Consider the following 17,809-nt stretch of genomic DNA (forward strand, 5'->3'; position numbering starts at 1 on the left):
CTGTGCTCCGCAACGGGAGAGGCCACGACAGTGAGAGGCCCGTGTACCGCCAAAAAAAAAAAAAAAATTGTGAATCACTACGTTGTACACCTGTAACGTATAATACTGTACATCAACTATATTTCAATGAAAAAATTGTTTTCGTGTTCTTGAAGTCACTTCTTTTTCTTTGTTTTTTTATAGTCCAGAGGTCTTTTATGTTTTTTACACCTATCATGCCATGAATTCACAGGGAATGCGTTCCAGAAGCTCAGGCTCCTTTCCATTGGTTTCTGTTATACGAAGCACGTTTCTCTGGGTGGAACAGGCTGGCGCTTCAGTTGAACCCAAGTCCCTTTCTCTTTGGCTTCCTTCTTTTTCTGATCATCTTCCTTCGCGAGTTTCAGGAAGCTATCTTGGCTCTTAGAGTGCTTAATATGCTCAATGTGGACATTAATTGCCTTGGCAAGGATCATGCCCTTGTTTGTTTACGACAATGCCAACAGCATGCCAGGTCACACTGTAGACTCTTCCAGTCTTGCCATGGGAACACTGGGGGCACATGCCACTTTGAACGGTGCCCATTCCCTTGATGTCTACAATATCACCTTTCTTGCAGATTCACATGTATGTGGCCCAAGGAACAGCTCCATGCTTTCTAGGAGGCCTAGAGAACCTAGAGCAGGTGCCTCTCCTCTTTCCCTTTGTGTTGGTCATTTTGATGAATTACTGGAAGATGACGGCTCTGGCCGAAAGGCTGAAGCCGCTTCTTTAAAAGGAGGATTGAGTGCTAGGTAAGAGCCTACAAAAGAGCAATGAGAGAGCTGATGTGTCTGTTGTGTGTAATCAGGTCTAGGACAGGAAAGTATTTGTCAAAGATACCGGAAGGAAGGTGAGTTAAAATGCCACACTGCCACGCCAAGGTTAAGGTTAATGGTAGGACACTAGCACGTTTCCCTTAAAAGCTGGGTATAAGACAAGGATGCCATATGCCAACGCCATGATCTACTGTCAAAGTGCCACGTGGATTAGAGAATAAAACAGGTATTGTAAAGAAGACGGCAAAATCGTCACTATTTGCAGACGATATGATTCAATACCTGCAAAATGCAGAAGGATGAACTGTAACATTATTAGCAACAGTAAGAGGCTTTAGTATGGCAGACGGTTACAAAGTTAATATGCAGGAAACAATTTCCTTTATATAAAAGTAAAAGTAAGTATAATGGAAAAGAGAGCTCATATTTTAATACATTTCTTAAGCTTACATAAAAATATTTATACTGAAATATCTAAAACAAACTAAAATATATAGGCGATCTATGTGAAGAATATATATATATGTATACGGAAAGCGTCAATCCTGTACAGGTGGCATAAAAGATCGCTTAAATGAGTAGAACAACATTATAAGAACATAATATTTAAAGATGTCAGTTCCCCTGAAGTAACTGTAAAGCCGGAGCAATCTCACTCAAAATACCAACAGGTTTGGTTGTTGCCTCTTGTTTTCCTTCTATGTGGGGGGTAGAGGATACTTAGAAATGACAGAATGATTCTTAAGGTTTGCGAAGGAGATAAGGAAAGGAAACGGGCCTGGAAAATAAATTCTGAAAGAGAGAATGGGGGAGAATCAGCTCCATTGTAAATAATATGAAACTGGCTCAGAAATGGACAAAAAGATGAACAGAAGAGCCCTGATTCAAGAACTCTTGACCATTTAGCTGGTATGTCAGATCTGTAGGATTTGGAACCTGCAAGTAACATGCAAAAAAGCAAATCAGAAACTGAATTTACTCCTTACACCAAAATATCCAGGGAATTAAAGGCAAACATCACAAATAAAAACGTAAAAGTACTGGAAGAAAACATACGCCTACACATCTTGGCCCAGGAAAGGACTCTCTAGGTATAAGAGCCCAGAACACAGGAAGGCAAAATTTCTACATCAGAACTACAAACAAAAAGGACAAAAATGTCTATGGGGTAAAAACACCACAGTCAAATGGCAAACTGGGGGAAATATTGGTAATATACGTGATTAAGTAACAATTTCCTTAATATACAACAAAACTGAAAAATTCACAAATACAGATGAAAACTTACCACAAAAATAGCAAAAGATATAAACGATCAATTTACAGGAAAACAACAATGACCAATATGAATCAAAGATGGTCAACCTTAAGCAAATGAAAACAAAGAGATACTATTTTTCACTTATCAAAGATTGTGGCAATGATCCCAAATGATTTATAATCCCTTGTATTGACAAGAATGTGGGAAAAGGGGAACTGTTACGCCGTGCAGGTGGTAATATAAATTGGCATAAACATTCAGGATAGCAAATTCACAGGATCTATCAAAATGCAAAACCGCCATACCCTTGACTCAGATATTTCACTTCTAGGAATGTATCTTGCAAGCATTTTTACACAAGTAAACAAAGATATATGCAGAGTGGGCCCTCTGGATCCTCGGGTTCCACACCTGCAGATTCAACTAACAATGGATCAAAAACATTTGGAAGAAAAAGATTCCAGAAAGTTCTGAAAAGTAAAACTTGAATTTGCTGTTCTCCAGCAACTATTTACATAGCATCTACAGCTATTTACAGAGCATTTACACTGCATAGGTTATATGCAAATATTATGTCATTTACTATAAGGGACTTGAGCATCTGCAGATTTTGGTATCCACAGGTCATGGAACTGGTCCCCCATGGATACCTGGGGAGGCGTGTATAAGGATGCTGCTTGCGACATTGTTTAAAATAGGAAAAAAAAAAACCACAACCTAGAAACAAACTAAATGTTTATCAGTAGGAATTGCTGGTTAAATTATGTTACATTCTTATAATGAAATGCCAGGCAGTCATCAAAAGAACAGACTCCATTGAGTCTGTTGGAAGATGTCCACAATATTTTAAGAAGGCAAGTAGCAAAAGAGTACATGTAATATGATATTTATAAATATATACACATGGCATATATAGAATATGCGTGAAAGAGTACACATAAAACTTAGAGGTTATTTCTAAGAAACAGGTTGAGAGAAAAGGATGAGGAATTTTTAGTTAACACTTTAACAATCAAATATAAATTTTACAATGAATTACTCTTCAAAGCACACAGCAATCTAGACAAATGTGATCACCTATAGTTGGTACTCAGCAAATAATACTCATTATGAGTTGTGATCTTCAGAAAGTTTTCCCCAGTGACATAATATACCCTTACCCCAGCACAGTGTAGACGTAATAGAGTGGTGGGTAACGTCTTGCCAAAGTCAGCATGTCATGGCTGTACTCTCTGGCTAGAAGGCTGGATAAGGGCTGAGTTATCCTGGACCAAAAGCACAGAGAAATGGCTCCAAGAACGATGAGCCCAGATCACACCATGCTAAAGCCCCTTGATCCAATCTTCAGTCCCCACTGGTGCCACCCTATGATGTAACCATCTGGAATGTCTGACCCGGGGACAGACTGTGAGTGCCATGCTGCTTTGGGGATAAGACTCGAGTTTTTAAAGATTGGTTCATTTAATTAAAAGCACAGCAGGCCGCTGAGTACGAAGCAGACAGCATGCGTTTCATTCAGGAAGGTCACCTCTCCTGGTACAACGTAGTGGAAAACAGGGCAGCATTCAGAGATAAGAAGATCACAGGTTGATTTTGCCCTCTTAGGATGAGATTTGGCAAAGAATGACCAGCCTCCTTCTATCAAGGGTGCTAGAAGGCTGGCTGGTAGATGGGATTTAGCAGATGACAATGAATTTCTGAAAAGATCTGTGTACTCCCTAAAAGTCATTCTAAGAACAACAAGAGAGAATGGAAAGAGGGAAAGCAAAGAGAGAGAGAGAATAGGGAGGCAGGGAGGGGGAAACCTCACCAGCAAACATGACATTTATTTCTCAATTATAGATTTTTTTAAAAAAATTGTGCTTGGGAAGCCTAGGATTTCTTACCACCATAAATAATGATTTTATGCTCCAGAGCAACTTTATGTAAAAACCATTATCTTATTGAGTTTTATATTTTTAATTTATTTATTTTATTTAGTTATTCTTGGCTGCGTTGGGTCTTCATTGCTGCGCACGGGCTTTCTCTAGTTGTGGCGAGCGGGGGCTACTCTCCGTTGCGGCACGCGGGCTTCTCATTGCGGTGGCTTCTCTTGTTGCGGAGCACGGGCTCTAGGCACACGGGCTCAGTAGTTGTGGCTCGCGGGCTCTAGAGCGCAGGCTCAGTAGTTGTGGCGCAGGGGCTTAGTTGCTCCGCGGCATGTGGGATCTTCCCGGACCAGGGCTCAAACCCGTGTCCCCTGCATTGGCAGGCGGTTCTTAACCACTGTGCCACAGGGAAGCCCGAGATTTATTTTTTAAAGGGTTTAGGTTTTTAATTTGTTTTCAACTTTGTAGCAACGCTCATTCATGTTAAGACATGATTTTCTAAGCATTACAGGTGATAACGAGCCATGCTAGTCTTCTGGTATAATACAGCTCTAAATGCTCAGCAACATCTCAGCCTGTTAATTTCGTGCACACACATACACACACACACAATCGCTGCCATGGTTTTAAAGCTGCAGAGCCTTCTAGCCTGAGATAGTTTATGCAACTTCTGGAAGTGCCTAAAGCTACTCCTGGGAAAATAAGGCTTAATATTTAATGAACTTAAAAGAGCAAGACTTTTATTTTTATGTTAGTGTTTTACTTCCACTGCTGCACAAATATTGAAGTGCCTACTATGTGGCAGGCACTGTCCTAGGCACAGGATTATAGCAGTAAGCAATACAGATACTGTAGGCCCTGCATTTTAATAATCATTTAAATAAAATTGCTAACAGTTACAAAATACTTACTACAAGCCTGGTATTATCCTTAGCCCTTTATTTATATGTTGTCTTTTCATCTTCACAACCCCACGAGGTAGGTACTTTTATTATCCCATTTTACAAAGAGACTGAAACACAGAGAAGTTAAGTTACTTGCCCAAGGTCACACAGCTAGTTGCTGGCAGAGCTGGGATTTGAATTCAGACTGACTTGGTTCAGGGGTCCACCCTCCTAACTACTGCATCTTACTGCCTTTTTAACATGCACAACTCCAAAGAAAGGTAGGTATTTGTCCACAAAGAAGGTGGGCACTCACAGGTAATATGTGTATATTGTCTTATACATTTTCACTCTCAGCTAAGCCATAAAAATGAGATAAGTAGCAAGCAAGAAGAAAACCTACAAGTAGGTGATCTCGCCAATGTAGTCCCTGTGCGGAGAAAACAAAGGAGGAAAAGAAAGGAAATGAAATGAACAAAAATTAAATGGCTACTCACTATAAAATCTCTAGTCATATAGTCAATGACATTAAAACAAAGTCCTTGATAAAGACTAAATAAATCATTTCAGGGCATCTCCTGCCTTCAGCTTCTATCACAAACACTGTCCTGCTGTATTTAATGTCACAGGCATCCTAGTAAGGTGAAGGACCGCCCAGCCCTTGTTTTATGATATAAAGAATGTGCTCAGAATCTCAGCCATGGCCCAGCTGCTACTGCTTCATTCCAGGCCACGAATTGAAGCACGAATCTCCATTCTGCCCTCTGCACAACTACCTCCCAACAAATGCAGGAAGTCATCCCCTCAGCATACAACCTCTCTATCCCCATCCACCTAACCTGTGCCACCGTCTCAGGCAGGCTCGTGGTGCTGAGGACCAGGTCATTATCCCGAACATGTTGTAAATAACTGAAATACTCCGAATGTGGAGGTTACAAAGTCTCTGAAGATCCATTAATGGTATTTCCCAAATATATGTCAAGGAGATAACTGAATAACACAGCACATTATGGGCACTTATGAATCACTTCGAAGAAATACACAAATTCAGAACTGATTTTAAAAATGAAATCCACTCTGGAAATGCTGTGTCAGGGTCAAACAGGTGGTTGAGTTTGAAAGATATATCTTGGACTGGGCTGTTCCGGAAAGAGAGATACAGATACAAACCAACCCTGATGTTGCCAAACGTTTGCAAGGGTCTCCAGGCCAGTTCATGAACTGTTTGTAACCCAGTGAGTTTTGCTGATGAGTGGTCTGTTTTTAGTAGTTTATAGACTGCTGACCCAGACCTGAGGGTTCTCCATCACCATCCAAGATCTGCAGCTTAGGCGCAAAAGTGGTTATGAGAGCAGAGCTGAGATCTACCCGAATTCCCTCAAATCCTGACTCCAGCCCAGAAGAATACTGTCACTACATGGCTTGGGCGGCAGGTAATTCATCCGAGGACAGGGTCCACCACGCGGGGCTGACAACCTCTGCAGCAGCACAAGCTTTGCCTTTTAAAAGTAATCACCATAGCAACCTAATAGCTGAAGACAGCTCAGAAAATTCCCCTTATCTCTGAAGTGAAGTGTTTGTTTCATCTGAGTGAGCTCTCTCTTTTTCTTCCTTTCTCTCTTTCTTTCCCACACCTCTTGGCTTGTGGGATCTTAGTTCCCTGACCAGGGATTGAACCCGGGCCCCCTGGCGGTGGAAGCACTGACTCCTAACCACTGGCCTGCCAGGGAATTCCCTCTTTACATTTCTTTATGCTGATCATTTGAGTCATAGTCCGAGTAAGTCACAAAAAATCAGAGCACGGGGCAGAGAATGTCACAAATGTGTACTAGGCACAGTGAAAGAGGGTCACTCTCTGAGGCGAGCACAGCGTCCCTGTTTCCTGTTCTAACCAAAGGGGGTCCCATTGCCCAGCAGCAGGGAGAGTCCCCTCCCTTGGCTTTCTGCTGGGAGAATGGAAGAGAGGGGGGTGTGTCTCCTGTTTAAAGTTCCAGCTACACACTTATCATTATAATAGCTTCTTCTGCAGCACAAAGAGTGACTTCTCCCTCCGAAAACGCACGCTCTGTCTGTGATGCCTGAAATAAAGTCGAAGGCAACCACCAGACTCCATCGCAGAACTTATGTGAGGTGACCTCCCCCTGGTGGCAGGCGCTGGTATTTGAACAGCCCTGGACTAGCTCTCGCACAGCCTCCTCTGCCCTTCCACCAGGAAGGACCATAGGTACCCTGCTCTCCAGCAGCCCCCTAACGGTGGCACAGGAGACAGTTCTGCCTGTTTCAGCTGCCGGGGCTCTAGCTGTCCTCCTCATTGCCTCATGCTCCGGATTCTTTGCACGGGGTGGGAGGTGTGGCAGGCGAGGACATCATTTCACAGGAAATTAGATGAGCAATGTAACCAGCGGGTCGGGAGAAAATTCTAGTTCTGCCAATATCTAGTGAGCTCCCCTGAGGAAATGTGGCCACTGCTCTGAGATTCCTCCTTGGAGAAGTTGAAGGCTTGAGCCTGAGGTCCTCTCTGCCACGGTTCTGTAGCTGCGCCCAGAGTCTGACGCCCAGCTGCCATGGGATTCTACGTGCTGACGAGTTTTGCAAAGGGAGCAGAAGCCTTCCACATCTATAAAATGGGCAAATATAGCATTTATCTTAGAAAGCTGTAAGAAGGATGAAATGAAATGATGTACATAAAATATTTGACAAACAGTATGTGCTAAGTAAACAGGGTGCTTCTCATGCATTGTTTTTCTTAAATTTATTAATTTTTGGCTGTGTTGGGTCTTCGTTGCTGCGCGCGGCCTTTCTCTAGTTGTGGCGAGCGGCGGCTACTCTTCGTTGCAGTGCGTGGGCTTCTCATTGCGGTGGCTTCTCTTGCTGCAGAGCACGGGCTCTAGGTGCACGGGCTTCAGTAGTTGTGGCGCGCGGGCTCAGTAGTTGTGCCTCCCGGGCTCTAGAGCGCAGGCTCAGTAGTTGTGGTGTACGTACGGGCTTAGTTGCCCGACGGCATGTGGGGATCTTCCCCGACCAGGGCTCGAACCCATGTCCCCTGCACTGGAAGGTGGATTCTTAACCTCTGCGCCACCAGGGAAGTCCCTGAATTGTTTAATTACTAACTACATATATAATTGATGACCCAAACCTAAGAGTGAAGGAGGGGACTACTAGTAACCTTCCCGGGACAACAGGCATGAACCAGATGGACAAACTGGGACGTACTGTCACCGTATCAATAAGAAATAGCTGTCAGGCGATTGGGAAAAGTTCCCAATAATGGAAAAACTTAAGGAAAAAAAAGTTTCACTCAATTGTTCTGGCTTTGTAGGGTCATATATTTGGCAAACCCTCAAATGGCAACTGGACAGAATCGGCGCTGGCCTCAGTTGGATGGTCTCTGACACAGGTTCCTCTCCGATGGGTGAAATTTCCAAGACCAATTGCAGACACAAGTGTAAGTGACTGAAATTTACCTCCTTTCTCCCACAAACCAGCAGACAGGCCTCCCACGGACCAGTGCAGGAAAAGGCATGAGAGTGGGGATGGCGGAAACCAGAATGTCACCCCCCAAATATGCCTGACATAAAAGGTATTTGAAGCTGAATGCAATTCTGAAGCACACATGCAAGAAAGCTCTATCTTGTCCCTCTTTTCTGCTTATAGGTGGGATATAAATGCCCCTTTTAATGGAGATGACTCCAGACTCTTACAGAGGAATCTGCAAACGCACCCATCAGTTTCCTCCCACGTATTTACTTCCCCACGGTGTGCTACCATGTGGAAGCCTGAAACTGCTCTCCTCCCTCCTGCCATTTCTCTATCAATTTATTCTTTGCCGAAGAGGCTACATAAGCCAAGTTCTAAGCCTCCACGTCATGATGAGGGTTCCCCCACCTGACCTGTACTGCACGCATTAATGACTTCTGTTTTTCTCTTGTGACCCACCTTTTCGTTAAAGAGCCACAGCTGAAAACCTAGAATGGACAGAGGTAAAGTTCTGTCTCCCCTGCAGGTAGGAGCTGGGAAGCTGGATGGAAGAGAACTAGAGTCACGCTAGGAAAGATTCTCTCCTTGAGTCAATTCCTACTGGAAAAGGTCTGTAGGGGAGCAAGCGCTCCACTGACAGAAGAGCTGGAAGTGACCTCGCTGAGATGATCCGGGCTGAACCCGGTCACTTCATAGATGAAGCAACTGAGGTCTGGGTGAATATCTTGCCCAAGGACGTGTGGTTTGTTATGGATCTGTTAAGCTCTTTGGTTATATTTACAAAACACACACAATTTAAAAAGTGTGTGTCCTCCCTGCTGGCCTGTGAGCTTCACAAAGGGAGAGACGTGTCTGTCATTCACCAAGGGCGCTGCAGCCCCCTCACACTGACCTCACCGTGACTGTGGGGTAGGGCTTATTGTCCTCCTTCTGCAATGGGGGAGACCAAGCCTGGGGAGGTTGACTGACTCACCTGGGGTCCCACAGCTGGCCTTGCAACCAGCACGGTGCTCAGAACACAGGAGGCCCTCAGAAATACTTGTTGAATGAATGAATGAATGAGTGAAGTGATGGAGCTAGGATGCAAATCCGGGTCTGCCTGACTCCGGCGCCCAGGCACCACCTTCCGCTTGAATTCGAGAATATCATCAACAAAACGCACTCAAATAGATCTGTTAAATATAAATAAATGGCTTAGAGAATAACAGAGTTATAACTCCTATGAACCTCAGTTTCCTGTGGATAAAAGCACTTTCTTCATAGAGATATCCTAGGGTTTAAATAAGCTGTGAAAGATATGAAAAATTCATGTGCATTACTGCATACAAGATGATTCCAGCACAGGTTTTGTAGTTGGCTAAAACCAGGTTTGAATCATAGGGCCAGCACTTACTGGCTATGTGATCTGGGACAGGTTACTTGGCCTCCTCTGGTCTCAGTTTCCATGTCCACAGAATGGGAATAATAGTACCTATTTCACAGAGTTCTTATAAAAAGATGAAATGATAAATGTTACACATAAAGCACTTCACATTAATGAATCGAAACTATTTTATTATCTGTAAAGTAAAGCAGAAAAGTTAACAAAAATTAAAAAGGTAATAAAGTAAAACAAGCTATTGTTACGTTGCATGAAAAAAATCCAAAATTAGCTTTCTGAATCAAATAACATTTTTGTCTTTTAATTCTGAATTCAGGCCAACCTCAAACACCTCTTCCTATGGTGTTAATTATGATTACACGTGGGAACTTCACATTGCACCTGCTGAAATTAGTAATGAAAGGAAAAGTACTGAACCTTCTCAACATAAAAAAGCTCTAGTTTCCTGAGCTCTTGGTTCAGAAGTGTAGTGGCTGACAGCTTTTGCTATGAACCTAGCTATAAACCTATCAATGAGGTATTTTATGTTAAGTAGTAGAGTCTAAAACTGTATTCTTTATAGAGCTGAAGCTAAAAAAATCAGATGAGGAAATACCTTCATAAACATTTCTGAACATCAACTGCTCCAAGAAGTCAGAAAAGTTTACAAGGAAGAAAATGTCCTAATAAGTAGTAACGGTTGGTGGTCGGCAGCCTGTAAGATGGGCTCAGCAATCTCCACTTACCAGGACTCACGCCCTGGTGTAAGCCCCCCACCCCCCTGAGTGGGAGCTGCACTTACTGACTCACTTCTAATGAAGAGAATCCAGTAAAAGTGGTGGGATATCACTCTGAGATTATTAGGTCACAAGAAGACTGTGAACTGCATTCCATCTTGCATGCCCTTTCTCCCTTGCTCTGATGGAAGCCAGAGGTCTGTGTGGCTATGAATTGAGGGGGGCCTCTAGCCAACAGCCACTGAGGAACTGGGGCTCTCAGTCCAACAACCCACCAGAAATGCAATCCTGCCAAAGACCACGTGAGTCAATCTGGGAGCAGACGCTCCTTCAGTTGAGCCGTCAGATGAGACTGCAGCTGGTACTTTGTTGCAGATGTTGAGGCAGAGGCACCAGGACACGCCATCCCTGGATTCCTGACCCACAGAAACTGTGAGGTAATAAATGTTTATTGTTCTGAACTACTAAGTCTTGAGTTAGTTTGTTACACAGCAGTAGATAATACACAACTTACATTATGTGTTCACTATGTCCTAGTCCCTGGGACAAGCATTTTATGTGCATCATAAGGTGTTAGTGCTACTGGCACCTCCATTTTACAGGTAGGGAAGTGAAGGCACGGTAGGGTAAACAGCTTCCCCAGGGTCACACTGGTGTTAGTGGTAAAGGTGTGCTTCAGATTCATACCCTTAACTACCGTGCTGCATCGCCTCCGCACGGACACACTTCAAAGGGGAATGTGAGCATTTTAAACCCAAGGAAATCTTTAGAGGTTAAAAATATAAACAAAAACACTCGACACCAACTAAATCAAATAAAGGATTTCTACAGTGACTGAAATCTACATAACACGAAGCCAACCCTTTCTTCCACGTCAAAGTTTGAATTAAGGGAGTTAATATTTTCCTGATGTTCAAGTTTGAAAATGTTTCTGTTCTGCCCAAGAAGGGTAGAAGAGCTATTTTTACTTCCTACGGCCATGGTATAGCCCATCACTGCTCAGAGAATAGAGCAGAGTCACTTACTGTCTCATTAACTGTCAGCGTCCCCATGTTTGGACAGTGATTCATATTTACAAAGGAAAACATTCTGTCACAATTGAATTGTATTTCAAATGACCGGCACTCCCCCTCAGCCCTTGAAATGGGTCCTAACAACTGTGCACAGAAAACGCACACGGAGGAGTCCCCTCCCTGCTCCTACCCTCAACACACACACTGATGCGTGCACAACTGCAATCACTGTAACAGGAGTGATGCATTCACAGAACAGGGCAAATAGGCCCCTCAGTGGCATGTATGCAAAAGAGGAGACTGTGCCATCTGATGACATTTTTAGAAAGGAAAGAAGGAAAGAATAGAGCCTGAAATATAAACACTGGAATCAAACAGCCTCTGCTTTAGCTATTCTATCACAGAGCCTATTTTTTTTTTCTTTTTCTTTTTTTGGCTCCCTTATGTAATTGTCTTGGGAGTTGCTGGCAATAACGTCGAAAGCTATTGCTACTGAAGAAGAAATGCTTTGAGCAATGGAGGGTGCTGAAAAGGGGACCAAACCCTTGTTAGGGAGGGAAGTGGAGAGGAGAGATCAAAAGAACCTCACGGACGTTAAAAAAATATATATACATATGTAGATAGATAGATAGATTTAAGAGTCAGAAATTCTAAAATTAGGGAAATAGTGGATAACTTCTAAAGTAAACTTTGCACATTTAGAATATGCAGGTTTTTGTTTTTTTAAACTTACAACATTCTGAACTTTCCCAAATAAATGAAACCATACCATATTGGGTTTAATATCTCTCCACACTTGAGGAGGTTTCAGGGGACATTTTATGCTTAATTTAAGTCTCAGAAACCACATGCCTGTGACACTAGGATGAAAAGTGAAAATGGCCTAGGAAGGCGGGGATGTTACACTGTAATAGAACTCCCAACTGTCACCACCCTGCTGGAATGTCACATTTTACAACACACTGTGATGGGAACAAGCGGATACACGGCCAAGCATATACAACCATACAGGCGGAAACTATGCATCTCAGCTGTGCCACCTTGGAGCTTCAAACATTTCAATCATCAAATTGCTACTGAGTGATATCTTGTCTACCGAAATACATGCTTTGGGGGGATGAGCCCGGGAGCTGACGTCTGGTGGAGAGCAAGCAGCAGCACGAGAGGATGTGTACAAAAGCCCCGAGGCGACCCCACGTTCAGGTATGTGTTCTTATCTCGTGTGTTACCCGCCCAAAGGCTGGGCTCTCAGGCTGACAGCCGGTCATTCTGCTTTCCAGCCACAAGGTCAAACGGCACTTAGGAGAAGGGAGGCTCCCGACTAGGGGCCTGACTCCCATTTTGGACTAGAGGAAATCAAGGCACAGATCTGGCTGAAAGCGGAACCAATGATCAATTATTCAATAATCCTTTCATGATACAACAATGACTCTGGTCAGGCTAGACCCCTTCTGGCTAGACAATGGTCCGCAACCTTGGCTCCCAATCAGACTCACCCTGGGGAGCGTTCCAGGTGGTTCCCAGCCCCTGAGACTGGAATTGGTCTGCAGAGGCCTGGGCATGAGAGTTTCTCAGGGGTCTTCACTGATACAAAGAATTTAAGGACACCCCTCAACCACCTTTCATGCCTTATCAGAATATTTCATGTTTTGAAAAGAAAGTCACGCCAGTATCATAAATCTTATGTGGGCATTTGTTTTAAGAAAGGTGAGTCACTAGCAGAGCTGTCAATCAAATATACATTCAGGTCTCAGACAACAGAAAAATGGCATTCGTTTCCATTACTCTATGAAATTATATCTACTGCCTGGAAATTAACAATATTATTTGAGAACTCTAACTTTCTGGTTAGCTTGGGGACAACTGAAGGAGCCTTTAATTCTAGGGAACCAACGAACCACTGCCAACAATCCAAAGCACATGTAATTACCGGTTCAAAGCACTGCTTTGCTTTCTCAGTAAAAAGAAAAAATGTTCACAAAAAGTACAGTAATGGAATATGCTAAGCAAATATCTGTACAACCAAAAATAACCTTATTTCAATAAAAGTTTTCATTCATTTGTAATGGTGTGAATCTCTCTAGTAATATTGCTTGAAATTAATGACGATACAGTTTCAGTTATTTTTTAGATAAACATTTAATGAACATGTTAATTATAAATTATTTATAATAATTTGATGATCCAGCTAACAAAAACAAATTTTACATATCAGATCCAACTGTTACAGTTAGAAAACGGGCTTCCAATATAAATTCCCAAATGAATTGGCAGTTCAGGTCAATTTTTCTTTACTTTACAATTAAGGTTAGAGACTGATATGAACACACCTAAAGAACACTGACATAGCCTTTTTCCTTCACACCATCTGCCACCATCTGGATGTTTGTGTTTCCCCCAAATTCATACATTGATGTCCTCACCCCCAAAGGTGATGGTACTAGCTGTTGGGAGGTGATTAGGGATCATGAGGATGAAGCCCTCATGATGGGATTAGCACACTTATAAAAGAGACCCCATCCCTTCCACCGTGGGAGGACACAGCGAGAAGTCTGCAACCCAGAGGAGGGCCCTCACCCAGCCATGCTGGCCACCAGAACTGTGAGAAATAAATTTCTATTGTTTATGAGCCACCCAATCTGTGGCATTTTGTTACCGTAGCCCTAACAGGTTAAGACACCATCACTCACCCAGATGATCCTCCAACAGACTGGTTAAAGAGAGGATGTGGCCACACCACCAGCACAGGGACTTTTGTCGGCAATGCGGTCAATGGTCCGCCGACTCAAGGGTCAGATACCACTGACCTGAAGTAGAATCATGTTTTCATTACACCACCCAAAGGTGACACTCCAGCTTTAATAAGAATGGCCTTCAAAATAATAAGGCCGTCAGACTGAAATCTCAGAAGCCACATCTTCCCACCTGGAGGAATGGTTTCAGCTAAATGAGAAATTTATCTTTCTACTGGAAGGCTTACCAACGGTCTCTGCAGGACCCTGGCGATGGGCAACCAAGGCACGGAGCTCCCCCTGTCCGCATTCTGAGGCTCCTGACCCCCGAATAGAAAGGACAGGCACTGTCTCCCACGTCTCCACCCTAGTCCAGACACCTTCACAGCTCCCCTGACAACCAAAGTCAAGAGCCTCCTAAGGGGCCTCTTTGCTTCCTCTCCTGCCCACCCAACCTCCTTCCCCCAAAGACATTCTCCACCTAGCTTTGCAACTAGAACAGGATCCGAATCCCTCCCAGGGCCTCCAGGCTCCCGTGGAACCGTTCCCCGGCTGCGTCAACCTCGGCCACCACCACTGCCCTCACTGCGCCCTCTGCACACTCGCTCATCCCTGCACTGGAACTTCTGTATTCTCTATTCCCTCTGCCTGCACACCGGCCACACAAAATCTACATGAGGAGCTTCTTCCTGCCAGGCAAGTCCAAGCTGTGCAGAGTGGCCTTCCGGGGCCACTCAGTCTAAAGCGGCCGCATGCTGACCCTCTCCGCACGTCCTCTTTACCTGCACTGATCCCAGAGCCATTCTCTGCTCTCTCCACTCTTCTCTGGGCCCTGGAAGGCTGACCCACCTACGGACTGCATTGGTTGGACTCCCTGGCCTCCTGGCTGCCAGCTGGGCTCTGCCAACGAGATCAGAAAGCTGGGGCGAGCTGGGGTATTTCTTACCTGCAACTTGTGGCTTCAGCATCTCAATTCCATCCCTCCACGTCTGTAGCTCCTGCCAAGAGGCTCCTCTCCTAGGGTTCCAGCAATACGACTTCCTCCCAACACTCCCTCTGACTCCCTCAGTCCTGCCCCAGTTAACCAGTTCTTGGTTACCATAGGGTCCCTGTTAGGCCCTTACTGATACCGTAGGGTCCCTGTTAGGCCCTGACTGATATCACTGGGTTCCTGTTAGGCCCTGACTGATACCACCCAGTCCCTCTCCTCTCCCTGGTCACTCCCGATCACATCATCCTGGGTATGTCCTGCACTGCACTGACCACCATCTGAAATCACCTTGTTCACTTACTTTTTTTGACTGTCTATCTCTTCCTCAACTGCTAGTACATAAGCAGGAAGCTCACTGTGTTCATCACTCTATCCACTGGGCCTAAAACAGTACCTGGAACATAGTAAGCATTCGATAAACAGCAAAAGAATAAATGAATGAGTGAATGAGTGAATGAATGCCAGCCCATTGTCTCTGCTCAAAACAGCACCTTGTAAGCCTGTCCCTGATCATTTTATGTAAAACAGCAATCTTCCCCTTCCCCCCCATCTTCCAAGGCCAACTTTTTCCTATAGCACCAACACCTCTTAACAAATTTGCTATCTATTTGTTTACTGTCTGTTTTCCCCAACAAAAATGCCAGCCCTGAAAACAGGAATGCTATTTTATTTACTGCTGTGCCCTCAGAGCCTAGAACAGTGCCCGGCTCACAGCAGAATCTCCACACATATTTGTTAACATGAAGAGCTACCAAAGGGGGCAACATTTCAGACAAAGCAATTTCAGGATGGTCCCCAACACTGGGAAGACCGTAAAACTATGAATTGCTAGGCAAACAAGCAGCATCTTACATGATCTGATCTTGTTTCTTTAGCATGAGAGCCTAGGACCCTTAAGAAAGAGACTTGATATGCTGTTAGACCTTAGCCTCAAGAAGAGAAAAGGCTGGAGAGTAAAATGAGTGAGACCCTGTATTTGTGCCAATGGTTCCTTTAGAAAGCACGCATGGAACCTCATCTAAGCACACAGCCCCTGTAAATCCCGAGAGTAGATGAGCCTCTACATTATAAATAAATGGGTCTTAAGCACACCATTCTCTGTTCCACAGTGGTGTTCCTCTTGGCAGCCACCCTGACTACAGTTCATTGACAGTATGCAGACTCAGAGCCAAGCACTGAAAGCAGCACTTTCTTTGACAGCTGCTCTCCTAATGGGGCATCTCTCTCAAAGACAGGCTTTATTCTGCAACGCCTACGTTGTCCAAATTTTATTCTGCACACTAATTGCAGATTCCAAATAAATTCCTCCTTCCCACCGCCCTTGGTTAGTCATACCTGCCCCCTCTCTCTCCAACATGTCTAAACCCTGGGGATGTAGAGGAAAAAAAAAAAATCCAACTCTCCCTGTACTGAGTGTCTCCTGTCACCCCTTCAGGGAGCAAGATTCCAGACTAAATATCCTAAAGGCCTAGAAAATGGGCCCCTTCCCCCCAACACCATTCCACCAAAACTGGCCAAGTGCAAGATAATGAGCAACCGCGGATCCTCACCCAAACATTGGCTTTGCTTCCAGGCGTGCAGATTGAGAATGCCGAGACGCCGTCCTGTTTGTAACACTGAGTCACGTCGCCGCTCAACGTCTGTTTCCTCCTCCCCATGAATGAGGCGACCCCCTCCTCAAAGGAGTAAGTGCTCGGCACGGTCCAAGCCCCCAGGTGACGATAAGAGCTCCCCGGCCGCTCGGGGAGCTAATTCATCCTCCGATTGTCTCCTACTACGTCGCCCCCCTCCCCACCCGAGTTAACACCCGGGGACTGGAGCGTCGCTAGGAGGGGGTTACTAGCCCAGGTGAAAGGCTACCCCTTGGCGCGCAGCGCGCGGCCCGGCAGGTGCTGGGGACCTGGGACCTCGGGGAGCGCGCCCCCACCCCAACCGGGACAGAGGGGACCGCGTCAGGGCGGCCGGGGACGTCGCCGCGTCCCCGGGGGTGGCCTCCCGCCCCGCCGGCGGCCCGGCTGGAGAGGCTGCCCCGGGCCGGCAGGACCTCGGCGCTGCCTCCTCCCGGCAACAAGTGTCCGCCCTCCGCCCGACGGCCGCCCCGCCCGGCCCTCACCCGGCACAGGCCGTCCACGAACACGCGCGGGTCCAGGTGGCAGGCGATGGTGGCGCTGGGCAGGTCCTGCAGGTCCACCTCCTCCATCTCGCAGTCGATGAAGCTCCAGTCGCCGCCGCCCTCGTCTGCCTCGGCAGCCCCCGAGAACGGCGCGAAGGGCCGCAGCGTCACCCCGGGCTGCGCTCGCGCCTCGGCCGCCGCCCCGAGCCGCGGCCCGGCCAAACCGTCCTCCATCCCCGCGGCCGTGCGCCCCCGCCGGCTGTGCCGGGCTCGCGCGGGATCCTCGCGCTCTGCCGTCCGCCGACTGGGCGGTTAACCTCCTCGGGCTTGCGTCGCACCGGGCTGCGGTCACCACGGCTCCCGGAGACGCGGCCTCGGAGTGCCGGCCCCGCCCGCCGCCGTTCCGCTCCGCGCCCGGCCCGCCCGGCAACGAGGGCGGAGCTCCGGCGGAATTAGACATGGGCCCTTTAAGGCCGGCCCACGTGGGTCATCTTCCCCCGCCGTCCGGAAGAGAAAGCGAATGGAGGATCGGGATTCTTCTCACATGATCCTCATTCTGCCGCCCTCAGCCTGAGG

The 17,809-nt window shown here is 45.9% G+C and overlaps 1 protein-coding gene and 1 long non-coding RNA gene across 2 annotated transcripts in view; both read right to left on the reverse strand.

The window, feature by feature from the left end:
• Nucleotides 1-17,604, reverse strand: part of RCAN1 (regulator of calcineurin 1) — a 95,544-nt gene extending 77,940 nt beyond the window's left edge. The window contains exon 1 of the mRNA XM_019922830.3: nucleotides 17,234-17,604. Within this exon, the coding sequence (XP_019778389.1) occupies nucleotides 17,234-17,467 (234 nt within the window). The 5' untranslated portion in view covers nucleotides 17,468-17,604. The remainder of the gene's footprint in view (nucleotides 1-17,233) is intronic.
• Nucleotides 9,825-17,227, reverse strand: LOC109547874 (uncharacterized). Its single transcript, XR_002173830.2, has 2 exons — nucleotides 16,671-17,227; nucleotides 9,825-15,514 (listed from the first exon to the last, which is right to left on the reverse strand). It is a non-coding gene; the product is annotated as an uncharacterized lncRNA (long non-coding RNA).
• Nucleotides 17,605-17,809: the final 205 nt, after the last annotated feature.

The sequence above is a fragment of the Tursiops truncatus genome, chromosome 4, assembly GCF_011762595.2.
Source record: "Tursiops truncatus isolate mTurTru1 chromosome 4, mTurTru1.mat.Y, whole genome shotgun sequence".
Lineage (NCBI taxonomy): Eukaryota > Metazoa > Chordata > Mammalia > Artiodactyla > Delphinidae > Tursiops > Tursiops truncatus.